Raw genomic sequence first — 25516 nt, 5'->3', positions numbered from 1 at the left:
AAGATTGAAAGGATGGTCTGGTGGTCTCTATCTTTAGAAGGGGAGACCGCACAAATTGTAACAACTACAGGGGCATCTCCATCCTCAATGTGCTGGGAAAGCTCCTGGCAAGGATTATTAAACATCGCCCTTCCAGGCAAGCTGAGAGGCTTGTGGAACCCCAATGTGGTTTCAAGCCAGGGCGGTCCTGCACAGGCACTATATGCTCTGTCCATCTGCTACAGCAGAAGTGTAGAGAATTCCAACAGGATCTATATCTTTCCTTTTTGACCTGGTCAAGGGCTATGGCACTATCAATCAGCCAAGGCTCTGGCTTGTTATTTATACTATCAGAGTCCCTGACTCTGTTTACAATCATTAAGGACCTTCATGATGGTGGACAGGTCAGGATAAAGCTATGTTGCTGGGAGTAAGTAGTTCTAGAAGCTTCCCATGGCTGTACTGGAGGAATTTCCATCTGGTACAGATACAATGGGAGGCTGATCGATGCCTGGGTGCAGTCAAAGGATGGTTCCTTTTTGGTCAACCATGCTGCTCACTCAGAAAATAAGTTGAAGGTGCGGCTGCTGAACCTGGAGCGTGCTACTAAGAAGTGGGGCCTTACCATCAGCCTAACCAAAACTAAGCACTTGGCTGAGCATTTTGTGTCATTAAACAATCCACCCTCTCAATTCCCCATAGGTCATAGGGCAGTTGTGGAGAGAGTGGAGAGGTTTCCATACCTGGGCAGTGCGCTTATGGTCAGCTCCGGTTTCACAGCAGAGTTCTCACTCGTCGGGCGGCATTATATTTTCATCACCTACATAAGCTACCTGGTCTGTGGCTCTACAAGAGGCTTTAGGTCTTCTCAGCCACAGTCATGCCCTTCTTTATCTATGCTTGTGAAATATGGACCCCTTTATTGAAACATATGCACTGGTTAAAAACATTCAGGCTGACCTTCCTACGTTCCATCCTCCATCCTCGATTTTACCAGGCTGTGTGCCGAGTTCACAAATCCTTGAAATTCCCATTGGTGACCCTCTCCAGCAGACAAGGCTGCGGTGGCTGGGTTATGTAGCCTGCATGCCCAGCTATTGCATGCCCAAACAGCTTATGTTTGGCAGGATAGAGGGGGCTAAATGGGCACGGCATGGGATAGAGAAAAGATGGACTGATTTGGTACAGAAGGATATGGAGTTAAGTGGACTTGCCAATAACTGGTACCAGCGGTGTGAAGATCGGTCTCTGTGGAGGAGACTCGTGAAGGACGCTTCTGAGCAGTTGGAGGCAGTTGTCCTCCAACAACAGCAGAGGGCAGAGGAGCGATGCTCACGACAACGAGCTGAGTGCCGGGCAGATAAAACACAAGTTGGTAGAGTAGGGGGCACAGGTGGTGAATCTTCCCGTCATCCTAAGCCATGGCACTTGAGTCTGTCCCATGACCTCCTGCCAGTGAGCCTTCGAGACTTCATGCGGCCGCAACATGTACATAGCCTGGCACAAGCACCGTGGTGACGTCACTGCCACTTATCGGAAATCGAGGTTGTTGTTATTGTGTGAGAATATGCGGGTGTGGTACGTACCGTGCCAGCCTTCATACAGTAGGTGCTAACAGCACTTGTCCCCAAATGTCTCTTAAGGCTATGAGCGGGATCTTTTTGTGTGTGTGTGTATATATGTGTGTATACACATATATGCGGAGTGATGATGCAGTGGTTGGTGGATTGCACTATAAACCCAGTGACCTAAGTTTAATATTCAGACATGGCTAACATCAGTCCTGGGCCTTTTCCATTTGAACTCAGCGTTAAATAAGAATCTGGTGCAGTGCGTTATCATCGGCACTCTGGAGACAAGTACACAAAGCATACATGAATCGCACTCCCCACATGTAGGTTTTAATTTGTAATTGGTATGAAAATAATTGTAAATTCATTCATTAGAGCCCCTTGTCATCTATCTGTGTATAACCAGTGCAACATGTGCAGTCATGTGTAAAATTGTGCCAAATTGTGACTCTACATGTAATTAGGTCATTTGACAGCACCCATGTATTTTTTTTTGTTTAAATGAATTTTGTTTATGTGAATTCAAGTATAATTACTTGAACTTGTGTGTTGCACGGCATTAAGAACACCATGTCTAGTTCACTTTGTATTGTGGTTGCAACCACAGATATGGAATGGTAATTTATTTTCCTTTTTGAGATTTGTTTATAACTCGGTTACAGTGCAGAAAATTAATGCATCCTGGGGAAAAATACTTCTTTCTGTGAAGGTTTCAGGAATTTCCCGCTGTACGTAAGGGATGTTTTTCTGGGAAATGCTGCTTAACTCGAAAAAAACTTTAAAAAAAACTATAATTAGCCATAGACATTATGATAAAATCAGAGGTTACATTCCTAGCCGACATTTCTGTAAAAAAAATGGGTGACAAAATGTCATGAAGTGTACAAAATTACATATGATTATAGGTTAACATATATTTTTACTCGTAAAAAAATACAAATAATTGAATAAAACTTACCAGAGATGGTTTAAGTGCTTGCTGATTGAGGCCTCTTGGCATGAGCAGTGGTGGAGTTATGCAGACGAAGGGGCAGGTTCACCTGCCTACCTGCCTCTTCATCTGTATGTATGTTGAACTTCTTTCGCACCCTATGAAGCCAACCATGCTAATCGGAGGCGCGGGAGATGGCCAACTTTGATTCGCCATTAAAAAATGGAAAATTTTACATGATGCCATGCTAACCAATGGGATTGCTTTATCCATTGATCGCTTGCCAATGAATCGCCGCAGTGATTAACATTCAATGAATATATTACTCTAACATGGCTCTCGGATCGACTATGAGCAGAATCGATACAATATACCTTGATTCAAGTTTCCCAAGACCATTAATGGGCAGAGACACCCCTACAGGCAATGCCATGCCTACATTCTTCAATATATGGGCTGATTGCTGATCAGTGGTTTTTGCCGGGTGTCCGATTTTTTTGTATTACAGCATACAAAAGCCTGGCCCATGGGTCGGGGTACGCTACAGCGGTAGTGCTGGGGGGTTGTCTCGTGGGTGAGGCAGGGGGGTGCACGAGGGGGTATCACGTGCGGCTGCGAATGGAGCTGGGGATCCTGGGGAGAGGGCACAGACCGTCATTCTTCCACTAGTAAATACAACAGACTCTCAATTATCCGTGTGGGGTTTATCCTATTTGCGGATTGACATGAATGAGTAACTCATAGATTTCCCATTAGCTCAAATTAATAATAAAAATGAGTTATACATTGCAATTCTTGGAATATTTATTACAAGTCATGTGCTTAGACCAAGCAAATATGTGCTCCGGTTAATCCGAAATCCACGTGATCGCCCCTACAGTACAGTAGTTGCATGTCTTTACAACAGTGGGCGGAGTTTGATTGCTTTTGATTGGCGTGGCTCTGCTATCCACTTAGTGGGTGGCGTCGATCGTGATTTATACTTATATTCGTTGTTTTTGGCATAGCGATACGCGGAAAATTGATTTTTGTTTTTTATTATCCACGATTTTTTATTATCCGCGGCCATCTTCCCCGTCATTAGCGTGGATAATCGATAGTCTAATATAATAATAAACTACTTTTAACGTTCACAATTTCACAGACAAAAGTTCAAACACAGCTCAAAGGCACAGAGCTCAGCTCAGAGTTCCTCAAAAGCTTGCTGGAACATGAGTCTTTCGATAATTTTTGATGGTGGAAGATGGCTGAATACTGCACATGTTAAGGAGAATGGAATTCCAGATAGCAGGAGGGGCCATGGGGAACCATTAATCAGCAGTGAGTCTTTGATCACAATACCATCCACGTCTTTGCAGATGACAGTTCACTGCATGCATCAGTCATTTCAATTAAACACATGTAACACAGTATCACCATAACCATGCCCTACACCACTTCAAGAACCTTAGATCACTGGCCCTCAGTTTTTTTTTCATTATGGACATGAGTTCACTGTACACCATCATTTACAATTGTGATGAGTTCACAGGTACTTACACATTTGTTCAACACCCAGGCTAAAGGACTTCATCAAAAAACAATATTTAATTCACAAATAAACTGCTACGTAAAACGTCAAAAGATCCTGTAAAGTAAACTGTCTGTTTTTTTAGAGGATTTACTACACCACCACGTCAATGATGGATGTATTCAAATGTATCTTCAGTAACCTGGATAAAGGCCACTACTGCAGCACACTATTCCTCGACTTGTCTAAAGCCTTTGATACCGAAAAACATGATATTCCACTTACAAGACTTGGTCAACTAAAATTTTCAGACAGTGAAATAAAATTGTTTAAGAGCTGCCTACTCAGACCGTTCTTAAAAGGTGCGTTGTGATAACATCTCATACACAAATATTAAAATAACAAAGGGTGTTCCAGAAGATTCTTGGACGAAACTTGAATCACTCAGAATTACATTTCTTTGCTGATAACAGTCATGCCAGTATCGGGTACATCTCCAAACGAAATCAAACAGAATCTCCAACACGATTTTGACTTAATTCAATAGCAATTGTCGTGACTAAAATTGCTCCTAAATCCCCAAAAAACTAAAATTGTTACATTCTCTTAGCCTCTTACGGATATCAGATACAACATCATTTAACAAACAGAGTGCTTCAAATACTTGGATTTAGTGATTGATTAAAAACTTACATTCCAACACCATATTGGTTACATCTCAAAGAAAATTGAATAAAAATGTGGGGTTTTATATCGAAATAAACATTGTTTTCAGATTCGATTGTGCCTGACATTGTTGAAGCTGTGATTCTACTACGTTTAGATTACTGTGACGCTGCTTACAGATCAGCTACTAAATAAATCTATATTGGGCCATGTTCATCCATAAAATCCTTATTGGAAAATCTGCGTTTATACATAGCAAATTCATAAACCCATTGTCACACCCAAGAAACCTAACACCTTCATCTAATTGCCTCTTAACTATCCCAAAAACTAAAATTGGAATAGGTGACAAAGTCTTTGCCATTATTGCAGCACCAACGTTTTGGAACATCCTGGTGTATTCCCTTAACATCATAAATCTTCCTTTAAAAAAATCTGAAGCAGAACATACGTGCAGGATACAACCACATTTGCAAATGTGATTTTTTTTACTTTGATCCTTACCCATGTATCGAAAGTTACATTTTAATCTGCAAATATATTGAGGGACTGTGTGTTGTCTCGGTGTAGTCTGGGACTGTTTGTTTTTCTGCCTTGCCCAAGATAGCATTTAGTTTTGGAAAATCAGCAGGAATTAATGCAATTTGTACTTATATACTTTTTTATATTTAGGGACTTGCTTAGCTTTCATATACTTTGCACTCCTATCGGTGTTTGTAGTGTTTGTTGTTACATTCTGACCTGCCCCTACCAGACATCTGTGAAAAAGAGCTAAATAGCTCATTGGATGATTCCAGTCTTAATAAAGATTCTGATTCTGTTGAGGTTGGCCGAACCTGTGCTCACCCTCAATATGGTGGATGCCACTGCATCCAGACCAGTGGTATGGCCATGGGCACATGCATGGGCCCAAGCTATGGCAACTTGTTTGTCGGACAGATTTTCCAACAGTACAGGCAGTCCCCAACTTAAAAACTCCCGACTTACGAACACCTGCACTTACGAACCACCTTCGATGTTTTTTTTTACATTGACTTAAAATGTGAACTTGCATTTGCAAACTGAACCATGGAACTATTTTGTTCAGCAAAGTGATCCTCCATGAAATGTAATGTGTCAGCCTCACGCTGGGAGTGATTGTGTATGCGTGTGCGCACACGTGTGTGTGTGTGCTTTTAACCAGGCTGCATTGTGTGAGTTCACAAATCCTTGAAAGATCCGGACAAAGTCCCATCGGTGAGCTCCTCTGGCAGGCAAAGCTACGTTGGCTGGATCATGTAGCCCACATGCCTGGCTACCGCATGCCTAAACAGCTTTTATTCGGCCGGATAAAGCAGGCTAAATAGGCACGGCATGGGCTCGAGAAGAGATGGAGCGATGTGGTACAGGAGGATGTGGAGCTGAGTGGACTTGCCGATGACTGGTATCAGCGGTGTCAAAATTTGCCTCTGTGGAGGAGGCTCGTGAAGGACGCTACTGGGCAATTGGTGGCAGTCGCCCTCCAGCAACAACGGAGGGCAGAGGAGCGAAGCTCACAATAACGAGCGGAGCGCCGGGTGGCTAAAGCACAGAAAGTTGGCAGAGTAGGGAGCACATGTAGTGCATCTACCAGTCATTTCATTCAACCCATGGCACCTGGGTCTGTCCCGTCACCTCCTGCCAGCGGGCGTCGATATTTCACGTGGCCTTAAAGTGCACATAGCCTGGCCCAAGCGCTGTGATGTTACAGCCACTAAGTGGCAAATGACGATTGTTGTTGTTGAAAATGAGTACGTGGGGAGCAGTATTAAAGTGGCGACCCAAGTTTGATTCCTGCTCAAAGCCAACACCAGTGATGATTATCTTAACCGGTCCTGGGCCTCCCCTAGGTCGATTCAACCTCAAGTGAGTACCTAGTGCGGTGTGTAATCATCACCACTGGGTAGACAAAGGAGGCCGGGCGTGGAGTTGCCCATAGATGCTTGCTAATTGCACTTGCCCCAACAGTCTGTTAAGGCTATACAGGGGATCTTTGTGTGCGTGCATGTGTGTATGTGTGGGGAGCGGTAGTGCAATTGTTAGCGCGCTGTGCTCCCAACCTGGCGTCCCGTTCACGAGCAACGTGAGTGACGATTATCTGAATGGGTCCTGGGCCTCCCCTAGGTCGACTCAGCCTCAAATGAGGACCTGGTGCAGTGTGTAAACATCGCCACTGGGGAGACAAAGGCGGCCAGGCGTGGTGCTGGCCACTCACCCCCTCGTGTAATGTGCCGGCCTTCATAGGTGCTGCTCGCGAACAACCTCAACAGCCTGTGAAGGCTACACGGGGGATCGTTGTCCTTGATGTCTTTGTGTGAGTGTGTGCGATTGTGGTTACTCAGTGTGCCCCTTCTGACAAGCAAGGCAGCATCAGAACTCAAGGTAAGTGAAATTTAAACATTTTAGATTTTCTATTTATGTTACTTATTGTTATGTTTTATTTCATTTACTTTCCAGTATGTTTTCTAGTGTTACATATGAATGTACAATATTTATTCTAATTTATGAGTTTAACAATGCTTCCCTTTTTTGTTGAACCTTAACACATGTTATAACACTGACCGTATGGGCGTTTAAAAACAGTACATTATTGCGTTCCTACTTATGAACCGTTCGATTTACGAACTGTTCTATTTACGAACGGGTCTCAGGAACCAATTATGTTCGCAAGTCGAGGACTGCGTGCATACAGTTACCAAACCAGCCTTCTTTGGTAGACAGATGACTCTGTGTGGGCATTGCCTCTTGTGAACAATGTGAACAATTTTCATCCCACAATAAAATTTACTTGGTAAATAATAATAGACAGCCTCTCCTTTCTGGACATCGCACTGTCCATCCAAGTGAATAAACGAGCCACATCTGTGTCATACAATACAAACCAATAGACTTACACTCCTACGTGCTCTACACATCATCTCACTGCCCACACGAAGGGGGCAATGCCGTTTTCACAGTTTCTCTACCTCCATCACCTGTGCGGCAACCATGGAGATAACAATAAAATGAAGAGGTTCTTCACTGCTTGTAAATACCCTCAAGAGGTAGTGGAGAGTGACTACCAACGTTCCTTCTAAGGTGGACTGTAAAGCAACTATGCAACCGGACAACCAAAAAATACAAGACATTGTGCCATGTGTCCTGACATACCACCTATAAATGCTGGCTATCAAAAATAAATTCTTAAAATGTGTCATAGCCTCAGGATACAACACAGTTCTATGTGAACACCAGCAATAACAACAGCGTACCAGGCACCTTCCCATGTAATCTGAGAAGTTGCTGTACGTGTATCTTGACATCAGCTGATACAAGGATCAAAACACCCAAAACAGAATGTGTGACGTACCATAGGTTTACATGCATCTCCACCATTCTTGTTTATTGCATCATATGTAAACGCCGTGCCTCCACTACATTGGAGAAAATGGTAAATGTCTTGTGATAGATTGGACCAATATCCATCTTCTTCATTAGAGTTTTTTTGGGTTAGATCACGTAAATATTAATGTGTCGTTAAACCCGCCACCACCAGACACAGCCAATTAGTAAGGTCTGTCACGTAAACAAAACATGCCAATGCGTTACTAGTTTAGCACGCTGATGTGTTCGAGAGTAAACCCACAACATCTACAATTTTTCTGTAAGCTTACCATGCAGACATGTCCAAACGAGTGTCTTGTGTCACTTCAACATTGGGGACCATAGAATGAGTGAGAAACATGATCTTGTCTTGATTTCTAGTGAGAATGAGAACACAAAAAAGACAGGCCACCTCTCAAACTGAATAGCTATAAGTCTGCACGCCTGAATTAATTCCTCACCTTCAGTTAATATGAATTTTTTAGTGTTTCTAAAACTCTATCCCTTTGTAGGTTCATATATGGCGTGCCTCGTATTGGAACACACATGTGTTTATACAACAAATCCTCTTTGTCAGTAAAATTATACAGCATAGGTTAAAAATGAACTCAATTAAGACTAGGTTTTAAATTGTCTCCGATAAATTCCTCTTCCCTGCTTGCAAGGTTCAGGAAAATAAAACATTGAAAATCCCTTTAATCCTAGCATATTTTGAGATCCTCTCTAATCCTGTTGAATTGATAATTGGACCCAGGAATGCATCACTAAGTGGATTATGCTATGATGGTTTTGTTGAGCACGCTATAATAGGACTAGCCATAATTGAATTTGCTAGAAACATTTTATAACTTAACTTTTAGTATTAATATTTTTTAAACGCAGGTAGGAGTTCAGTCAGAAATTATTTGCAGCGTACGTAGACCTGAAAAATATGTTTGACTCAGGGAGACCCTCTGGATCATCCTACGACTGCGGGGAATTTCTGACAAAATCCTTATGAATACTGGGCTGTACTCAGAAACAGTGAATGCTATCAAGTGGAGAGGACACACTTCCATTTTATTCCCCATAATTGATGGGGTAAGACAATGGATGTGTGTTTGCTCCATCGCTCTTTATCTCTTGCATGGGTTGAGTGCTAAACAGGATGACGGACCATGGCCAATGGATGCATGGAGCATCAGTTGGCATGGAGCATCCATTAGCGAAGTGAAGCATACGAACCTAGACTTTGTCGACTCTGTGATTTTCGCTGAGTCGCTGGAAGTCCTTGTTATAGCTCTTGAGATCCTGGATCTGGAACTAAAACCTTTGGGATAACAGGTATCTTTGACTTTGGTCACTCCATGGATGATGCTGTACGGTTGGTCAGAGTAAGCAGTGAAAATGTAGAAGTGTGTGAAGATATTTACTTGCCTCGGTAGTGTTATCCAGGATGACGAGGGCTCAGAGACAGACGTCCAATGACATCTGTCGCTTGAGCCAAAGACGTCTGGGCCTGGCTCACGAGACCATGGAAATGCTCAATTGTAGTGTCTGGCGATGCCAATATTTGGGCTGGAAGACAAAAGTTCTGGTCTTCAAAGCTCTGATCCTCCCTGTCGTATTCTACAAAGCAGAGAATTTGACGCTCAAGAAGGCGTTGAAGTTTAAGCTCAACTCTTTTGTCACAAAGAATCCAGGGGATATTTATGGGATGGCTTTGTATCAAACCGAAATATACCAATGGAAGCTGAGATGGGACTGACAACCTGCCTGATAAGGGAGCGTCAGCTGGGCCTGTATGGGCATGTGGCACGTTTCCCAATGGTAGACCCTGCCCACCAGGTTCTCTGTACTAGAGTGGTGCCACACGGGTGGAAGAGACCAAGGGGATAACCACATGCAACATGTAGATGGATAAAATAATCATTGTCGAGGATTGGGCATGGGAAAGGAGTTGGCTAGGGAGATCACCAAGAGGAACCCAGATGGCTGGCACCTCCAAGTGAACGTGGCAAAGTGCTGTTGTTAGGTATGTACCGATATCTTATCTGATCACTTTTCCCAACGCTTATAACCTTGCTTAATTCAAGAAACATGTTAACTCTTATCTATAACAATCTTGATCGGGCTGTTGGTTGCTGGCTGCTTGCTGTTTGAGGCCTGTGTTCAACAAATGTATTAAAACAGAATGTTGGTGTTCCCATTGACACAGCAGGGTGGACAGAGGTGGTTGTGGGTGGGGGGGTCTTTATAAAACGTATCCTGTTTCAACCGAAAACCTCTGGATGGCAAGTCCAGTATGCTAACGATTACACCATGGCAGCATCCTGCACTTGACTAAATAACATGCTCGAGGGTGTTCACTCATGGGTGTTTCATGATTTGTTCACGAAGCCATCCAGATGTATAAACATAGACATAACTTCAACCGAGAAGATGGATACAAATCATTGGAAGGATGTTATTAACCAGGTAAAGCCTTAACTGGTTGTGGTTGTTTCCATCATACCCGCCGGGTATTAGTCTATTGTTCCGAGTTACTTTCCACCCCCCCCGTATCCCACACTCAGCTTCCTACTTCTAGCCCCGCCTACTCCCTCCCCCCCAGTCTCACTTCTTCTCCCCCGAGCGCTCACGCAGCTCCCCTTCCCCGACCAAACACCCCCCCCCCACCCCTCTCTCTCCCCCTTGCTCCTCCCCCCTTTCTTATCTATATGTAGTGGTGGTATTGACGTGCGCCGACTGTGACAGTGATGGATCACGGGGCGGCGCGGGGTGCGGGGTTGGGCACGCGTTGTGGGCGTGGTGTGGACGCGCGCGCCGGGAGTGACAGATGACGGGGCGGCGCGGCGTGAGTGGTGAGGCACGATGAGATGTGGGAAAAGAGGATCGTAGCCAGCGCCCGGCGATTGGTCGAATAAGTGGGTGCTCGCAGCGACGTCCGCAGGTGGGGTATAAAGGGGGACGCGCGAGAGCACTCGGGGAGAGTTACCCAGTTGAAGACCCGAAGACGGAGCTGAAGACCTAGTGCCACGAGACCCCTAGTCCCGCCGTCCTTGTGGGGACCGGGGCCCTGTGTGGCTCGGAGGCGAGGCTGTGGGACCCGGGGTCCGACGCCCCCGTGGGTCGGGCTGGGGACCCACAGTCGAGACGGATACCCCGGGCAGGGAGGGTCCCGAGTAGCTCAGGGGCGTTAGTCGCCGAGTAGCTAAGTGGATGTTGGTCATCCGAGTAGCTCAGTGGCGTTAGTCGCCGAGTAGCTAAGTGGGTGTTTGTCACCCGAGATACTAAGTGGATGTTGGTCATCCGAGTAGCTCAGTGGGCGTTAGTCGCCAAGTAGCTAAGTGGGTGTTTGTCACCCGAGATACTAAGTGGGTGTTTGTCACCCGAGATACTAAGTGGGTGTTTGTCACCCGAGATACAAAGTAGGTGTTAGTCACCTGTGAACGAGTTTGATAAAATAAAGAGTGTGTTACCCGTGAAGTCGTCTCCCGCCGAGTTACTACATTACAACTGGCGTCAGAAGTAAACCTGTCTTCAAGAAGTATGGACACAAGGAAGACTACCCGTACCCACGAGCGAGGTCGGGATGACGACGGCGTACCGGGGACACCGACCTCGGGAGTAGAGGACGAGGAGTTGCCGCCGATGCAGCACTTCGCGGTGATGGCCGACGCTCCGCTTGCCTCCGACACCAGCCTCCAGGACGCGCACTCCCGGTTGGCGGAGTTGCTACTCGCCGCCGCCGCTGTCTTGGCCGACATCTCCGTTCCGGCGAGCGGAAAAACGGCTGCGGGGGTCGTGGAGGAAGCGACGTTGGAGGATTCCCGCCAAAAGGCGCTTCGCGCCAAAAGTCTGGAAGTTGCCGCCGTTTTTGGGGGGCCGCCACCGATTGGCGGGAAAGACGGACGCCACGTGGCCGGACACCTCCGCGCAGCGCAGCCCACGTCATCAGCGCGCGCCGGAGCCCTCCATTTTGCGCCTGACAACCGAGCCGACATTTTACACAACTCCAGCGGAGCGCGGGAAAATCTCTCCGACGTCGACGACGATCGGGTCCTCCAGCAAAGATTGCCCGCGCTGTCGGCGTTCAAGGCGGATGGGGGCGACTGGGGAGCCTTCCAACGAAGGTTCCTCGCTCATCAGGAGATGTCGGGGTGGTCCGACACCACTGCCCTGCGTGCGTTGCCAGCGATGCTTGACGACGACGCGCTTGCAGCCTTCACATCTGCTGCAAGGTCGTCCCGCTCTACGCTCCAGGCCGCACTACACCTGATGGCGAAGGTGTTCGGGCCGCCCTCCACGTGTCGCCACCAGTTCTACGATCGGCGGAAGGTGGCTGGGGAAACGACGCTAGCCTACCGCACGGCACTACTCGCCTTGGCGGACGCAGCTTTTCCCCGCATGGATAAGGAGGGGAAGGACGCCATGGTGACGGAGCAGCTGCTGGTGTTGGCCCACGAGTTGGGGGTCCCCATCAACGTGGCAGACGAGATGGATATCTGCTCCCTGGCGATCGCCACGAGCATTCACGCGTACGAGGTCCTCAAACGCAAGCCGGGGGTCGTCTGCAAATGGGCGGGGAACGCGGCACTGGCCGCCACGATCGCCGAACCTCAGCCAGCTGCGGTGCAGGAGCAGGCCTTCGCTGCATCGCGTCCGGGGGAGTGGAGAACGGGAGGTCGTTCGCCCACACGTTCGCCCCGCAAGCTGGAGCAACCGAAACCTACGACGTCCGTCGTCTGCTACAACTGCGGCCTTCGGGGTCACGTCGCAGCCGGGTGCCAGGCCCCGCGTCAGCGCGCCACAGGACCACATCGGGACGACGACCAGGGCCACAAGTCATCCCAACAAAACCCGGTGCCTCGGGCTTGACGGCTGCTGACCGTCGAGAGCCTGAACCCCGGGGCACGCACGAGTCCTCGATGCCTGGCCGATGTCTTCCTGAACCGCCGGCACCACCGGACGTTCAACCGCGTCTGGTGCCGTACGACGGACCGGCAAGGCGGACTCGGGCTAGGTCTCAACAATTTTCATGAAGACGTTTTTTTCTCTACACCGAGCTCGCCGGTGTTCCCCTCTGCCGGGGTAATGTCCCGTTGCAGGGACGCTCGGAAGAAAAAGGGGACACTGCACGAGTCGAAAGAAAAAAAAAATTTTCCATTTATTTTCCTTTTTGCATACACATTGCTATTGTCACTCGCCGGTTTGTATATATTGTTCTATTGTCGCGGTGGCATTGGTTGAGGGTTGCGGATGGTAGTGTTCGCGTCGTGTTGTGTTGTTAGGTTAGTTGTTGTTCTTGTTGTTGTGTTGTGTTACGGGGCACACAGGGCGGTTTGTATATTTTTATAGCAGCCGGGGCGGCTGCGAGCTATGTGGTAGGGGGTGATGTAGTGGTGGTATTGACGTGCGCCGACTGTGACAGTGATGGATCACGGGGCGGCGCGGGGTGCGGGGTTGGGCACGCGTTGTGGGCGTGGTGTGGACGCGCGCGCCGGGAGTGACAGATGACGGGGCGGCGCGGCGTGAGTGGTGAGGCACGATGAGATGTGGGAAAAGAGGATCGTAGCCAGCGCCCGGCGATTGGTCGAATAAGTGGGTGCTCGCAGCGACGTCCGCAGGTGGGGTATAAAGGGGGACGCGCGAGAGCACTCGGGGAGAGTTACCCAGTTGAAGACCCGAAGACGGAGCTGAAGACCTAGTGCCACGAGACCCCTAGTCCCGCCGTCCTTGTGGGGACCGGGGCCCTGTGTGGCTCGGAGGCGAGGCTGTGGGACCCGGGGTCCGACGCCCCCGTGGGTCGGGCTGGGGACCCACAGTCGAGACGGATACCCCGGGCAGGGAGGGTCCCGAGTAGCTCAGGGGCGTTAGTCGCCGAGTAGCTAAGTGGATGTTGGTCATCCGAGTAGCTCAGTGGCGTTAGTCGCCGAGTAGCTAAGTGGGTGTTTGTCACCCGAGATACTAAGTGGATGTTGGTCATCCGAGTAGCTCAGTGGGCGTTAGTCGCCAAGTAGCTAAGTGGGTGTTTGTCACCCGAGATACTAAGTGGGTGTTTGTCACCCGAGATACTAAGTGGGTGTTTGTCACCCGAGATACAAAGTAGGTGTTAGTCACCTGTGAACGAGTTTGATAAAATAAAGAGTGTGTTACCCGTGAAGTCGTCTCCCGCCGAGTTACTACATTACATATATAACCTCTTGCCACGGCAGCTCTCTCGCCTACTTCAGCATTTTTTCTTGCTGTGGTTGTTCCACCTGATGAAGATTGCTTGTGTTGCGATCAAAACGTCGTGATTTGTTTTATTTCATTTTTACCTACGTGACTTTACCGAAAGAACCAAAGAGTATGATTTGTATTGTCACAAGACTCATTCTTCCATCGTGGTTTATCGAGTCATTTCACGTGTGAGAACATGAGCGTGTGCGTTAAAGTGCCGTGACTTTCACTGCAGTAAACATTGTTGACCACAGGAAGTTTTTTACACTTGCCTTTTTAGAACTTGACACAACATTGTGTATCAGATTTATGAAGTATTTTTATACGTACACATTTTGATGACAAACAATAAAGTGGGTACAATTTAATATTTTATTTTCACAAATGGATACCATGTGGATTATATCCAAAATGCACCGTGGGCATTAATTTTGTATACTTGCATTTGGTGGTAACACAGAGTACTCGTTTGTTTCTACTTTATACTGCATTCATCTACGGAATGTCCTTGTTAGATGTGGGTATCAATTTCCACTTGCGTGCATGGCGAGAAATCAATGGTGCACTTCTTTCTTGTATGCTATTTCACCATAATTAACATGCACACAACATAGGACTGTATGATCAGTTTGCTGTAGATTTGAACATGATCTGATTTTTGTGTTTAAAAGTTGATTGGATTGCACAATCATACTAACTGTGTAAACATCAGACGCTGACCTGATCCAAGGTCGGGTCATGTGCTGATCTGCAGAATGGATCAGCTGATTGGGAGGAACCAAGTTTCTCGATGCATTTTTTTTATAAATACATATGTAACTGTAACAAAATATGCAGTCCGCAAAAAAACCTAGCATCCATTCAACAGTATTGGTTATTTGAAAATAGTATCAGTCAAAAGGCACAATGACTGAATAGAGAGCACACGAGAGCTTTTCTTGACTTGTGAAGGTTATATATTCATTACCAAACTTTGGTCGTAATTGAACGGTTTTTTTTACAGCTAAAACTTTGTTTTTGGAGCCAAATACCAAACTAATAACTCCAACATGTTCTATCTACTCGACTACAGCATCACTCAATGGAAAGCCTTGTGTCTGAGTGTATTTCCACTGAAACACTATTAACAAATGTGACAAATGTAACATTGTTTCCATAAAAAAATGAATATTATTTAGAGTATGGATTTCTGCAGTCACAAAAGCTTCAAATCAAGATTATTTAGTTAATTTGTATGTATGTGTAAACTGTCCTTTACAATTACACATATAGTTATAACAGTTGTGACTAATCATATATGATTGAAGAAAATTCAGGAATGCATGCCATTTTGCAGAAGAATAGCTGTATTTAACATTTACAAAGGCATACCTTGGGGACATAACAATGAAAGAATATCCATGTATAAGATAGTGTGCGTTTACAGCTGAAGCACATTAAAATATCTTATAAACAATGTGCATTCACAGCCATATACAATTCGAAATACATTCGTATCAATAAATGTTTTATTTACAAATATTACAGAGAGGATGATAATGACATTTCGTAAAATATAACTCTGGAGGTATAAAAACAAATCCAATATTTTAGGGTTTTGATTTTATTTGACACAGGTACAATCCATTGGGCAATACATGCTCATTTTTGATAGAGACCTGGTTACACTATTAAAACCTGGTTAGAGCACACAAAACATGAAAAAATAACCCAGAAAACAACTGTATATGGTCAATGACGATAAAAAGATATAATCGTTGTGAAACTGAAAATTTCCAGCATGACAGGAACATATTAATTTTTGGTAAAAACAAATCAACCAATGGCAATCAATTATATTTACACGTTCAACATTTTTTGTAAAAATAATAATTTAATAAACGAACAGACATCATGTTAGTAATTTCTGAAACGTTAAGTTAATTGGTTCAGAGTTGGGGACCTTTGAAGGAGGATTTCATCTGATTAATAGCACCTTTTGTCCCCTACTTTGTCATGGCAGAGTAATTTGTATAAATCAATATTCTTACAGAGAGTTAAACAAATTAAATCGACCAAGTGGCATTTTAAAGCTGTGTGACCTTTCTTAATCGACTTTTCTGCTTTGATGCAGGATGTGCAAACAGTAAAGCAATGCTTGTACTGCCCATTCCATAAACTCTACACTGCTTTGTGTAATGGAACAAAACTACATGATTCTAGCATGACTTTTTTTAAAAGTAAAATTTAGTTATAGAACTAAATTACAAGTAATTGGATGAGTTTTGTAAACAGTATTTATCTGTCATTTATTTTGTAAACTTTGTTACAAACTGCTTAGAATGAGCCATTAATTTCAAGCCACATCTATTTTTTCGTGTCGGGCACTTTTCCCCACTCTCACTGTTGCACCTGGCACCCTGAAATCGTTCAGAGAACCCTTCTGAAAATGCATAGAAGTCAAGGATAACCATTTTGTTGACTGGAGGAGTACTGTAACCAACTGAGAAAATATTGGTTTGGTGGACATGTAGAAATTAAATGCAAAGAATAACCACATCGACGAAATACATTTTCTCACTTTTTGGTAGTTTTATGTATTTCAAATAATGGCACTTTGAAGTTCGATTATATATTTTTCCAAAAGATTATATTAATGGATACCCAATTTTTGTTATATAAGCCACAATTCATGGCAATGCCAGTAAAACAGATCAACAAAAGTAGGAGGATCCATTCTGAAAGAACTGCATTTTGTGAAAAAACCTAACTCCAATCCTGATAAGTGACATTAGATAACGAGTAATACATCTTACTACAGGCACAAAGAATTCACAAGATCAATGACAAGAAACACAGGTAGGACAAATTATTAATATAGGCTATTTAATGATCATTATTCCTAGTTTAAATGTATTTACAAACATTATCCATTAAGCTGTCTTGACTTGTGCTTGCTGCCTTTGAATAATATATTTACATTGAATTGAGTAACTTTTAGTATTTTCTTTCAAAAAACCCACGGCTGGATGAAGGTCATGGGAATTGGTTGACCATATTTCACCACACTCATCAGCGCAGGTTGGGGGGTAGCCAAGAATAGTTCAGATATCACTCACCAGGAATCAGACTCTGGTTGCTGGGATTACATCATGGTGTCTAACCACTGACACCATTCCATCCAATTCTTGTTTTAATCCATTACAATTTTCTATTGAAAACAAAATAAAATTGTACAAGCCACTATAAATCTATTCTTTGGTTCTTTTCGGTTAAGTCACGTCTAAAAATAAAATAATAAATAAAAATAAAAATAAAACAACACATTACGACGTTTCGATTGCAACACAAGCAATCATCATCAGGCATAAAAGAAATAGCAACAGAAATCTAACTAGAAAACTATAGACCGACATACAAGCAGACAGACATCACAACGGCACACATAGAGAGGAGTAGACAAGCACACGAAAATTAAATAACCTAGTAAAATATTGAAATGTGATGTAATACAACACAGAGAGTCGGTTAACACACAATTAACGCATATCCTGGTTGATTACGTGTTTCAAAATTTGCTAAATTAGAATTTTAAGTGTGAGCAACACATATCTAACTAGAAAACTATAGACAGACATACAAGCAGACAGACATCACAACGGCACACAGAGAGAGGACACAAATCGGCTGTGTGAGCAACAAAAATCTAACTAGAAAACTATAGACAGACATACAAGCAGACAGACATCACAACGGCACACAGAGAGAGGACACAAATCGGCACAAAGAGAAGGTCGTTTCTGTGACGGTCCCTTAAATATAGAGAGGAGGGGGAGGGGGCGGGGGGAGGGAGAGGGCGGGGAGAATCAGCATATCAATGAGTGCACGCCAACGTACTCCCATTATAAGTGAGATGATAGACGCGGCACGGGAGGCAAACCTGAAAATTAGGACAAACGCGGCACGGGAGGCAACACACGCAGAGAGAACAAATGTTTTGTGGATGCTTTTTTTACATATCAGCTGCCTGTTTGACAGGAGAATAGTTATGTATGACTGAAATTATTAAAAAAATACTAGCATGTCATAATTTGTCAATGCCCCTCACTCAAATACTGGGATAGAGAGAAGCAAAGCAATCATCCTCTCGAGCGATGTGTCCTGTACAATTTCACTTACATTTCTTCTCTAAACCATGTGTTCATCTTTCTATCCCCAGCATACATCTCCACATTCATTTCTAATTTGCAGCAGAGTTCAATGTTTACAATTTTATGTCATGGCAGGTGATATGCACTGTTTCAAAACTTTTTTTTAAGCACATCGGTTTGTTGCTTTTAAGTACCACATTTGATGGTCTAAAATGACTTTATTCAGCTCTCACTACTTTGCATTATTTTGATGTATATGATTCCCATCATTCATAATCTTTGTTTATTATGACTGTCATTAGAAAATCTGAGATAGTTAATAATTTCAGCATGATTCTTTCGGCTTTTATTTCTCTTATACATATTTAGGAAAGTCATTTTGAGAAGAATGTAACTAAATCTTCCGGAATGTGCCCGAACTTCACAAATCTTGAAAACGAAGCAGGTTTGAGCCTGTCCAGTGCTTGTATGGGCAACCACCATACATAATGGGTGTTATAGGCTGTATGGCTACATGGTGGGCAGCAGAGAGCAGTGTGGAATTTTGGTAATGTACTTATATGTTCGTACATGTATGCTTCCCGCCTTTACCAAATGGCACTGACCATCGCAGTGAAGGCAATGGATTGACAAAGGGCTGTACATGTACAAGTACAGTATCGCTGTGAACAGTCCTGGCGAGAGCATATCGCTTTCTCTGAATCTGTCCCATTTGTATTGTGATTTTTTTTTACCAAATGTCAAAGTAGCAATTCTGTATTTTAGAATTGGTTGTAATCATTTATATTTGCTCATCATTAAGTGCTGGAATGGGAAATTTTGATGACTGTTTGATTTTCCTACAAATCTATTGCCTTATCATAGTCACTATTATGATTTGGGGAGTGATTGTGTTTTGGGTAACATTTTTACCTATTTACTTTCAATAGTACTTTCTCTGAATTTTTTAATAATTCAAAATAAATATGGTAGTTTTATGCCATTGTTAAGAAAACATTCTATGTTAAATAATTTTACATTACTCTCCAATAATTACTGATTAAATTCCTTAAATGTTTGTCAAGATCTTAAAATAGATGCATTGTTCAATGTTAAGCCAATGCATTTTTTGATAACTTGAATGCTGTGCTCATATTTCTTTATCCTGCAGATTAACCGAGCAGCTGTATTTTTAAGCAGCTGCAATTTATATCGAGTTGAGTTAGAAAGACTGTTGTAAATGGTCATGAATGGTAGTTATGAATGATGATGCTTGATGATGATAAATATCCAGTAGAAATGCTATAATCAGTGTTGATAAGCGAGCACTATATCATAGATCCTATAATCTGCAAGGTACCGCGGATGTTAGACCAAATAATCTGCAAAAATGTTCGCGTGGACGGGGTAAACAGCAGATTATGGGATGAAACAGATATGAAAACCATTAATATGCAGACAATTTGTGAATTACAGGGGAAGCATGGAACATGACGAGCAACTAAATTAATACACAATAAATTGGGACTCATTTAAGACTACGTTTCCTTTGAGGAAGTAAAAACGTGTAGATTCTCCAGTCTATAAGACTGGAGATCATTTGTGTGTATGTGTATGAATGTATGTATTCTATTAGCCTTTCACTATATGTTAGATATCATCGTTTTCAAATATTAATAGATCAAGGGTGTACACTTCGACTTCCACTGATATTTTTTAAATGAACATATTTACAACCGCATTATCAGAAAAGCAATTCCATCAAATACTGTGAACCTCTATAACATATATGAGTGGAATAACTTTAATGAACCTTCATTATTAAACAACCAATAAACGTCTACTAATCACTGTTTCTTAGTCCGCATCACCCGCATTCTCACTACTGCTATCACTATAGTAACTCTAGGTATCGCTGACACTCCAAGGCCATCACCTTCGCTGACCCTGGCCAAACAATCACTTTTCCACACATTCTTGCGCTAACTTTCCTGCACATTCTCGGATGCGCTCTCGGCCCACTTCTCCACTTGCTCTTGACCACTCCTTGTTCTACTGCAGTCTCCAGCCCCATCTTGCGCACACTCGCAATCTGTGTTAGCTCGTGCCTTATATAGCCACAATTGCAAGACATCCCTTTAGATTCACTCATTTGCATAGCCATTAGGGCCGGCATTTTAGATTCCTGCACCCCCTGCTATCTCTCACCTGATTGGCTCCTCTTGGATCCTATCCTCCGAATAACTATGCTTCTTTCTCGCAACTTCACATCTTTACCTTGATTGGACAGCATTTGGATCCTTTCCATTTAACACAACTCCTCACTCATGCGCTGCAGAACTTTGTAGGTCGTGCACGGCAACCTTTATCTTTAACCCTTCACCCTGCATTTCGTTGGCTGTGAGATCTCCTTCTCCCTATGCCCACGCAACACACCACCACTGCATCATCCGCCCCTCAACCACATCATTCATCATTATCATAATCCAACCTTCAATACTCAGTCACAACAAATGTACGTGTGCATACTGAGGGCAGCAGTGGCATCGTGGTTAGAACTGAGAATCCAGCAATTTAAGTTAAATTCCAGGTCACAGCTAATGTCAGTCGTGATTAACATTTGAACAGGTTCCAGGCCCTTTGTTGACTCATTATTAAATGAATACCTGCTGTGGTGTGTAAACATGAGCACTTAGGAAACAAATGCAGCCATGCATGGTGCTATGCTGGCCTTAATTGCTTATGTCACTTATCTCAACAATATAATCAAGCCTAAACGAGAGTTCTTTGTATCCGTATAGTATGTGCAAAGCGGTCACGCAGCAGTTAGCGCACTGCACTACGAACCCAGCAATCTGAATTTTATTCTTCACCATGGCTAACATTAGTGGCAAGTGATATATTAGGTGGTACTGAGCCTCCGCTAGGTTGACTCTGCTTTAAAATAAGTATCAGGTGAGGTTTATAAACATGGTGCTTCTCACACCACCCCCTTATGCACTGTTCTGACCTTTATAGATGCGAGCAGTACTAACAGTACTTGCCCCAATAGTCTATATATGCAATACAGGATATGTTTGTCTTTGTATAGCTTGCACAGATGTCAGTATTAACTGTAATCCGGGGTTGATACATGAGAAAGAAGATACAGACACATAATATTATGTTTGAGACAGGAGTTCAGTTTCACTCCACTGCTGCAATTCTCTCAACCCACTTGCTCGTAGATTCAGCAATGTGCAAGGTTATCCATTTCTATAAAGAACAAATATGCTGTTGTGAAATATATCGGAAGGGGAGGAACCATTGAAATACATATTTAAATCTGTAATAATATATTAATTATGAATCATAATACAATCATCTGTGTGTGCATGTGCGTGAGGGGGTTCAGAGTCTGATTAATTTACTTTGTCCACGGGCTGGATTGATTACCAATTCCATGATGCCCACTGAAGAATCCCCTTGTCCCTCCCCTAACTTTAGATTGGTTTCTGTAACCAGTTAAAAATGTGGATCCAGCCATAATTGTCAGTAAATCGAGTCTAACATGTGTTCATGAATGAGTGGAATTATTTTTTATGGTAACCTTTCCCCAGAAGATTTACATTAAAATGGAAAATGTTCCCTTCGTTAATTTGGCCTCAGATGTTACTTTTTAAAACAATCATCATTCATCGACTTATTTCTGCACATTTCAAAAGTAGCCTTCCCAACACTATAGATATAGACTGTGATAATTATTTGAATCAGTTAGAAATCAAGGTTACAATGAATTAATACATTACAAAATGGATGTGAATTGGAACAGGTGCTCTTCGTAACATGCCGTGGGTATTTAAAAATTCAACAATGGATTTTTCTGACCATATTGACAGTTTGTACAGGGGACACGAGGGAAAACTGCAATGGGATTCCAGTATTGAAATGGAAAATGTGTCAGCAGGGAGGTATACCAGTGTCATGGTATGTAGTTGGCTACTTCAGAAATTAATTCCTTGTCCATCATATGATATGTAAGTGTGGCCAAGCTCCATTGTGTCAATACTTTTTTATGCTCCTCTGGTTTTAGTGATTAACCAAGCAAACCCCTGAACTTTCATCGATAACATCAAATAGATTTAGTCCCATCAATTATCGTGTGCATTCTTATTTTTTGTTACATGAAACGTTGAATTAAACATTTACATGTTCTTGCAATTTCATCATATTATTTGGGTCATTCGGTAAAGTCACGTATATAGATAGGTTCAAAGAAAATAACCTATCTCCGTGACTTTACCAAAAGACCCAAAGAATATGAATTCCTGCAGTCACGAAAGCTTTAAGTCAAGATTAAATTTCATAGTAATTAACACGAAGGGAGATTATAGTGTAGAAAACTACAAATATAGATAATGCTTTACCACGTGTTTGACACAAAAAGAGTTACGATTCCTTGTATAAACACATGGCATGGAAACATGTGCTTCATTGCCTCAGAGTATTACTGCTGTGTATGTGACAAATCACACCATTCGTAATACACAAGCTAATACATGGTTGTCATGATCGATGAGTGCATAAAAGCCACCTGTAATTATATCAGATTCAATAATTATGTAAGTATGTATAAATATAAACCACCATTGTGTGTGCCTTGCACAACATGGTACACAATCTAATTTATTACATTTCTCAGAGTTGCCACTGGCACTGCATAAGTGTACTGGAGAAATTAGCATTCAACTATACAATTAAAACCTATCAGTGCTGCATTCAGCTGACACAATCAGGATGATAAATACATTCATGTACCTTGTGTTTGATCCATGCATTCATACGTCTTGTGCCAGAGTAAAAAAAAATGTAGCAACAACATAACATTTGTGCAGTGACATGAAATGGGTCACCATGGAGCATAGCGCTGATTGCTGGCAGAGAAAGGGATCTGCGATTGCAGCAGCCCTGTCTGTCAGCAGGTCACGCGATAGGCAGAGAGAGGGATGTAGGGCAAAGGTGATAAGAGGGGGCACGTGAGGTAAGCCCGGGAACCCACTAGCAGGTTCTAGAAGGGGGGCGTGGCCGGGGGCGGAGCGAGGCCACGCTCGGAGGATAAAAGGGGACCCCGAGCGAAGGTTCAGGGTTGTTGCTTGGGGTGGAATAATCTCGGGCTGCTGGAGTCTTCGTCACCGTCTTCACCTTCTCGGCGTTATAAGTCAGGCAGTCTGTTTCTGTTAGCTGTCCTGACTGAAAGTGTAGTTACCTCTTGTACCCTGTGAAGGCTATAATAAATAGAGTGCCTCCTACTCCGAGTGTCTCTGCGCGTATCGCTGCATTTGTATTCTAGATTTGAAGCTTTCGTGACTGCAAGGATTCATATTCTTAGGTTTTTTCGGTAAAGTCACGTAGGTAAAACATCAAAATTAATGAAAATAAAATAAAACAAAAATCACGACGTTTCGGAGGCAACACAAGTCTCCGTCATCAGGTGGGACCGTCACAGCCGGATTAGCTGCATCAAGTGAGGCAATGATTCAAGATGTAATCCCTTAAAAGCAAGTTGAGGGGGGAGGAGAGGGGGGGAGCTCATCAGAATGTGGTAGCCAATGAATGGAACGTATCGGGAGGGAGGGGGGCGGGGCTCAAAGACGGCACGGAGTGCCACGTACAACGCATCGGGAGGGGGAGGGGGGCGGGGCCAAAAAAAGGACGACGGCTTGGACGCGGTTGCTGCTGCACACGCCAACGCATTGGACAGAGAGGGGGAGGGGAGGCCTGATACACATGATAGAAAAAGAACGAAAATGCCCATGTTTACACCAATGCTGGCTGAACAATGAAGAGAGTACTGTTAAACACTGGGAATGTTAACACTCGGTAAAGTAAAGTAAAATAGTGCCTGTCAGATAAGATGGTCCAAAAAAGTGTAATTAAGTCTTTTTTGCGTGGTTGATAACATCTTTCCACTGATTACTAAGTTTGTACCCATCATCACGGTTGAAATTATGTCTGTGTTTGTATATTTGTATGGCTTCGTGTACAAACCTTTGATGGTAGCCGGGAGGTTTGCAGAGAACCTTGGTCTCGGAAAAGACAATTTCATGAGAGCCCACCGAGTTGTAGCAATGATCGGCAATGGCCGAAGAATCAGTTCTGCCGTGTTTCAGATCTGACTTGTGCTCGCGGACACGATCAGAAACATGACGTTTCGTTTCTCCAATGTAGCAATCACCACAAATGCAACTCAATTTGTAGACTCCAGGATACTGTAAGTCAGGAACGACATCCTTCACAGATGGAATCAGATCACGGATTTTATGCACTGTACTGAATCGGACTTGGATCTTATGTTTGTTTAGAATTTTGGAGATCTTTTTGGTCACGCCTGCTATGTATGGTAACGTGATAGTTTTGGTCGGAGTTTCATGTGGCTGTTTCTGTGTGGTGGGAGAGACAGCTTGGCGGATAGTACGGTCAGAGTATCCGTTCATCCTAAGGGCCCGATGTACATGTCTTAATTCACCGGTCAGGTGGTGTTGGTCAGAAATGCCATGGGCTCTGTGGTATAGCGTTTTGATGAGAGAATTCTTTTGAGATGGGTGGTGGTGGGAATCCGGTTTCAAGTAGGAATCTGTGTGGGTGGCTTTCCTGTAGACAGAATGTCCCCAGGATCAGTCAGGCCTCCTCTCAAACAGAATATCCAAGAATGGTAGTTTACCGTCTTTTTCCACTTCCATGGTGAATCTGATGGATGGGTGTCTAGAATTGATGTGGTCCAAGAAGTGGTTCAATGCTGGGAGGCCATGTGGCCAGATGACGAAAGTGTCATCCACATACCTCTTCCACAGGGAAGGACGCAGGGTGGATGTCTGGATGGCGTCTGATTCAAACTTTTCCATGAACATGTTGGCTATAACTGGTGACAAGGGGGAGCCCATAGGGGTACCCTCATTCTGTTTGTAGAAGGTGCCATTCCAGGTAAAATAGGTGTTGGTGAGGCAATGCCTAACCAGCGCAGGTGCATCAGAATTCAATCCATGTCGGACTAAGTCCTCAATTATTGTTAGGGTGTCCGGTACTGGGACTTTGGTAAACAAAGATACTACATCAAAGCTGACGAGGATGTCATCAGGAGCCATTCCAAGCCGTCGTCCATCCTTTTGGCCCCGCCCCCCTCCCCCTC

The 25516-nt window shown here is 43.8% G+C and overlaps 1 protein-coding gene across 2 annotated transcripts in view; it reads left to right on the top strand.

Annotated features, from left to right (window-relative positions):
• Window positions 1–25516, top strand: part of LOC144949218 (leucine-rich repeat and immunoglobulin-like domain-containing nogo receptor-interacting protein 1) — a 198473-nt gene that overhangs the window by 131232 nt on the left and 41725 nt on the right. The window contains exon 1 of one of the 2 annotated variants that reach the window (XM_078879117.1): window positions 6968–7057. The exons of the other annotated variant lie outside the window; for it this stretch is intronic. Coding sequence (XP_078735243.1) covers window positions 6980–7057 — 78 coding nt within the window. The 5' untranslated portion in view covers window positions 6968–6979. Of the gene's footprint in view, window positions 1–6967; window positions 7058–25516 lie in introns of those variants that run through there. 2 annotated transcript variants of the gene reach the window in all.

Source organism: Lampetra fluviatilis, chromosome 3 (genome assembly GCF_964198595.1).
Source record: "Lampetra fluviatilis chromosome 3, kcLamFluv1.1, whole genome shotgun sequence".
NCBI lineage: Eukaryota > Metazoa > Chordata > Hyperoartia > Petromyzontiformes > Petromyzontidae > Lampetra > Lampetra fluviatilis.
Note: the sequence above shows the minus strand (reverse complement) of the source record. Positions and strands in the feature narration are given on the sequence as shown.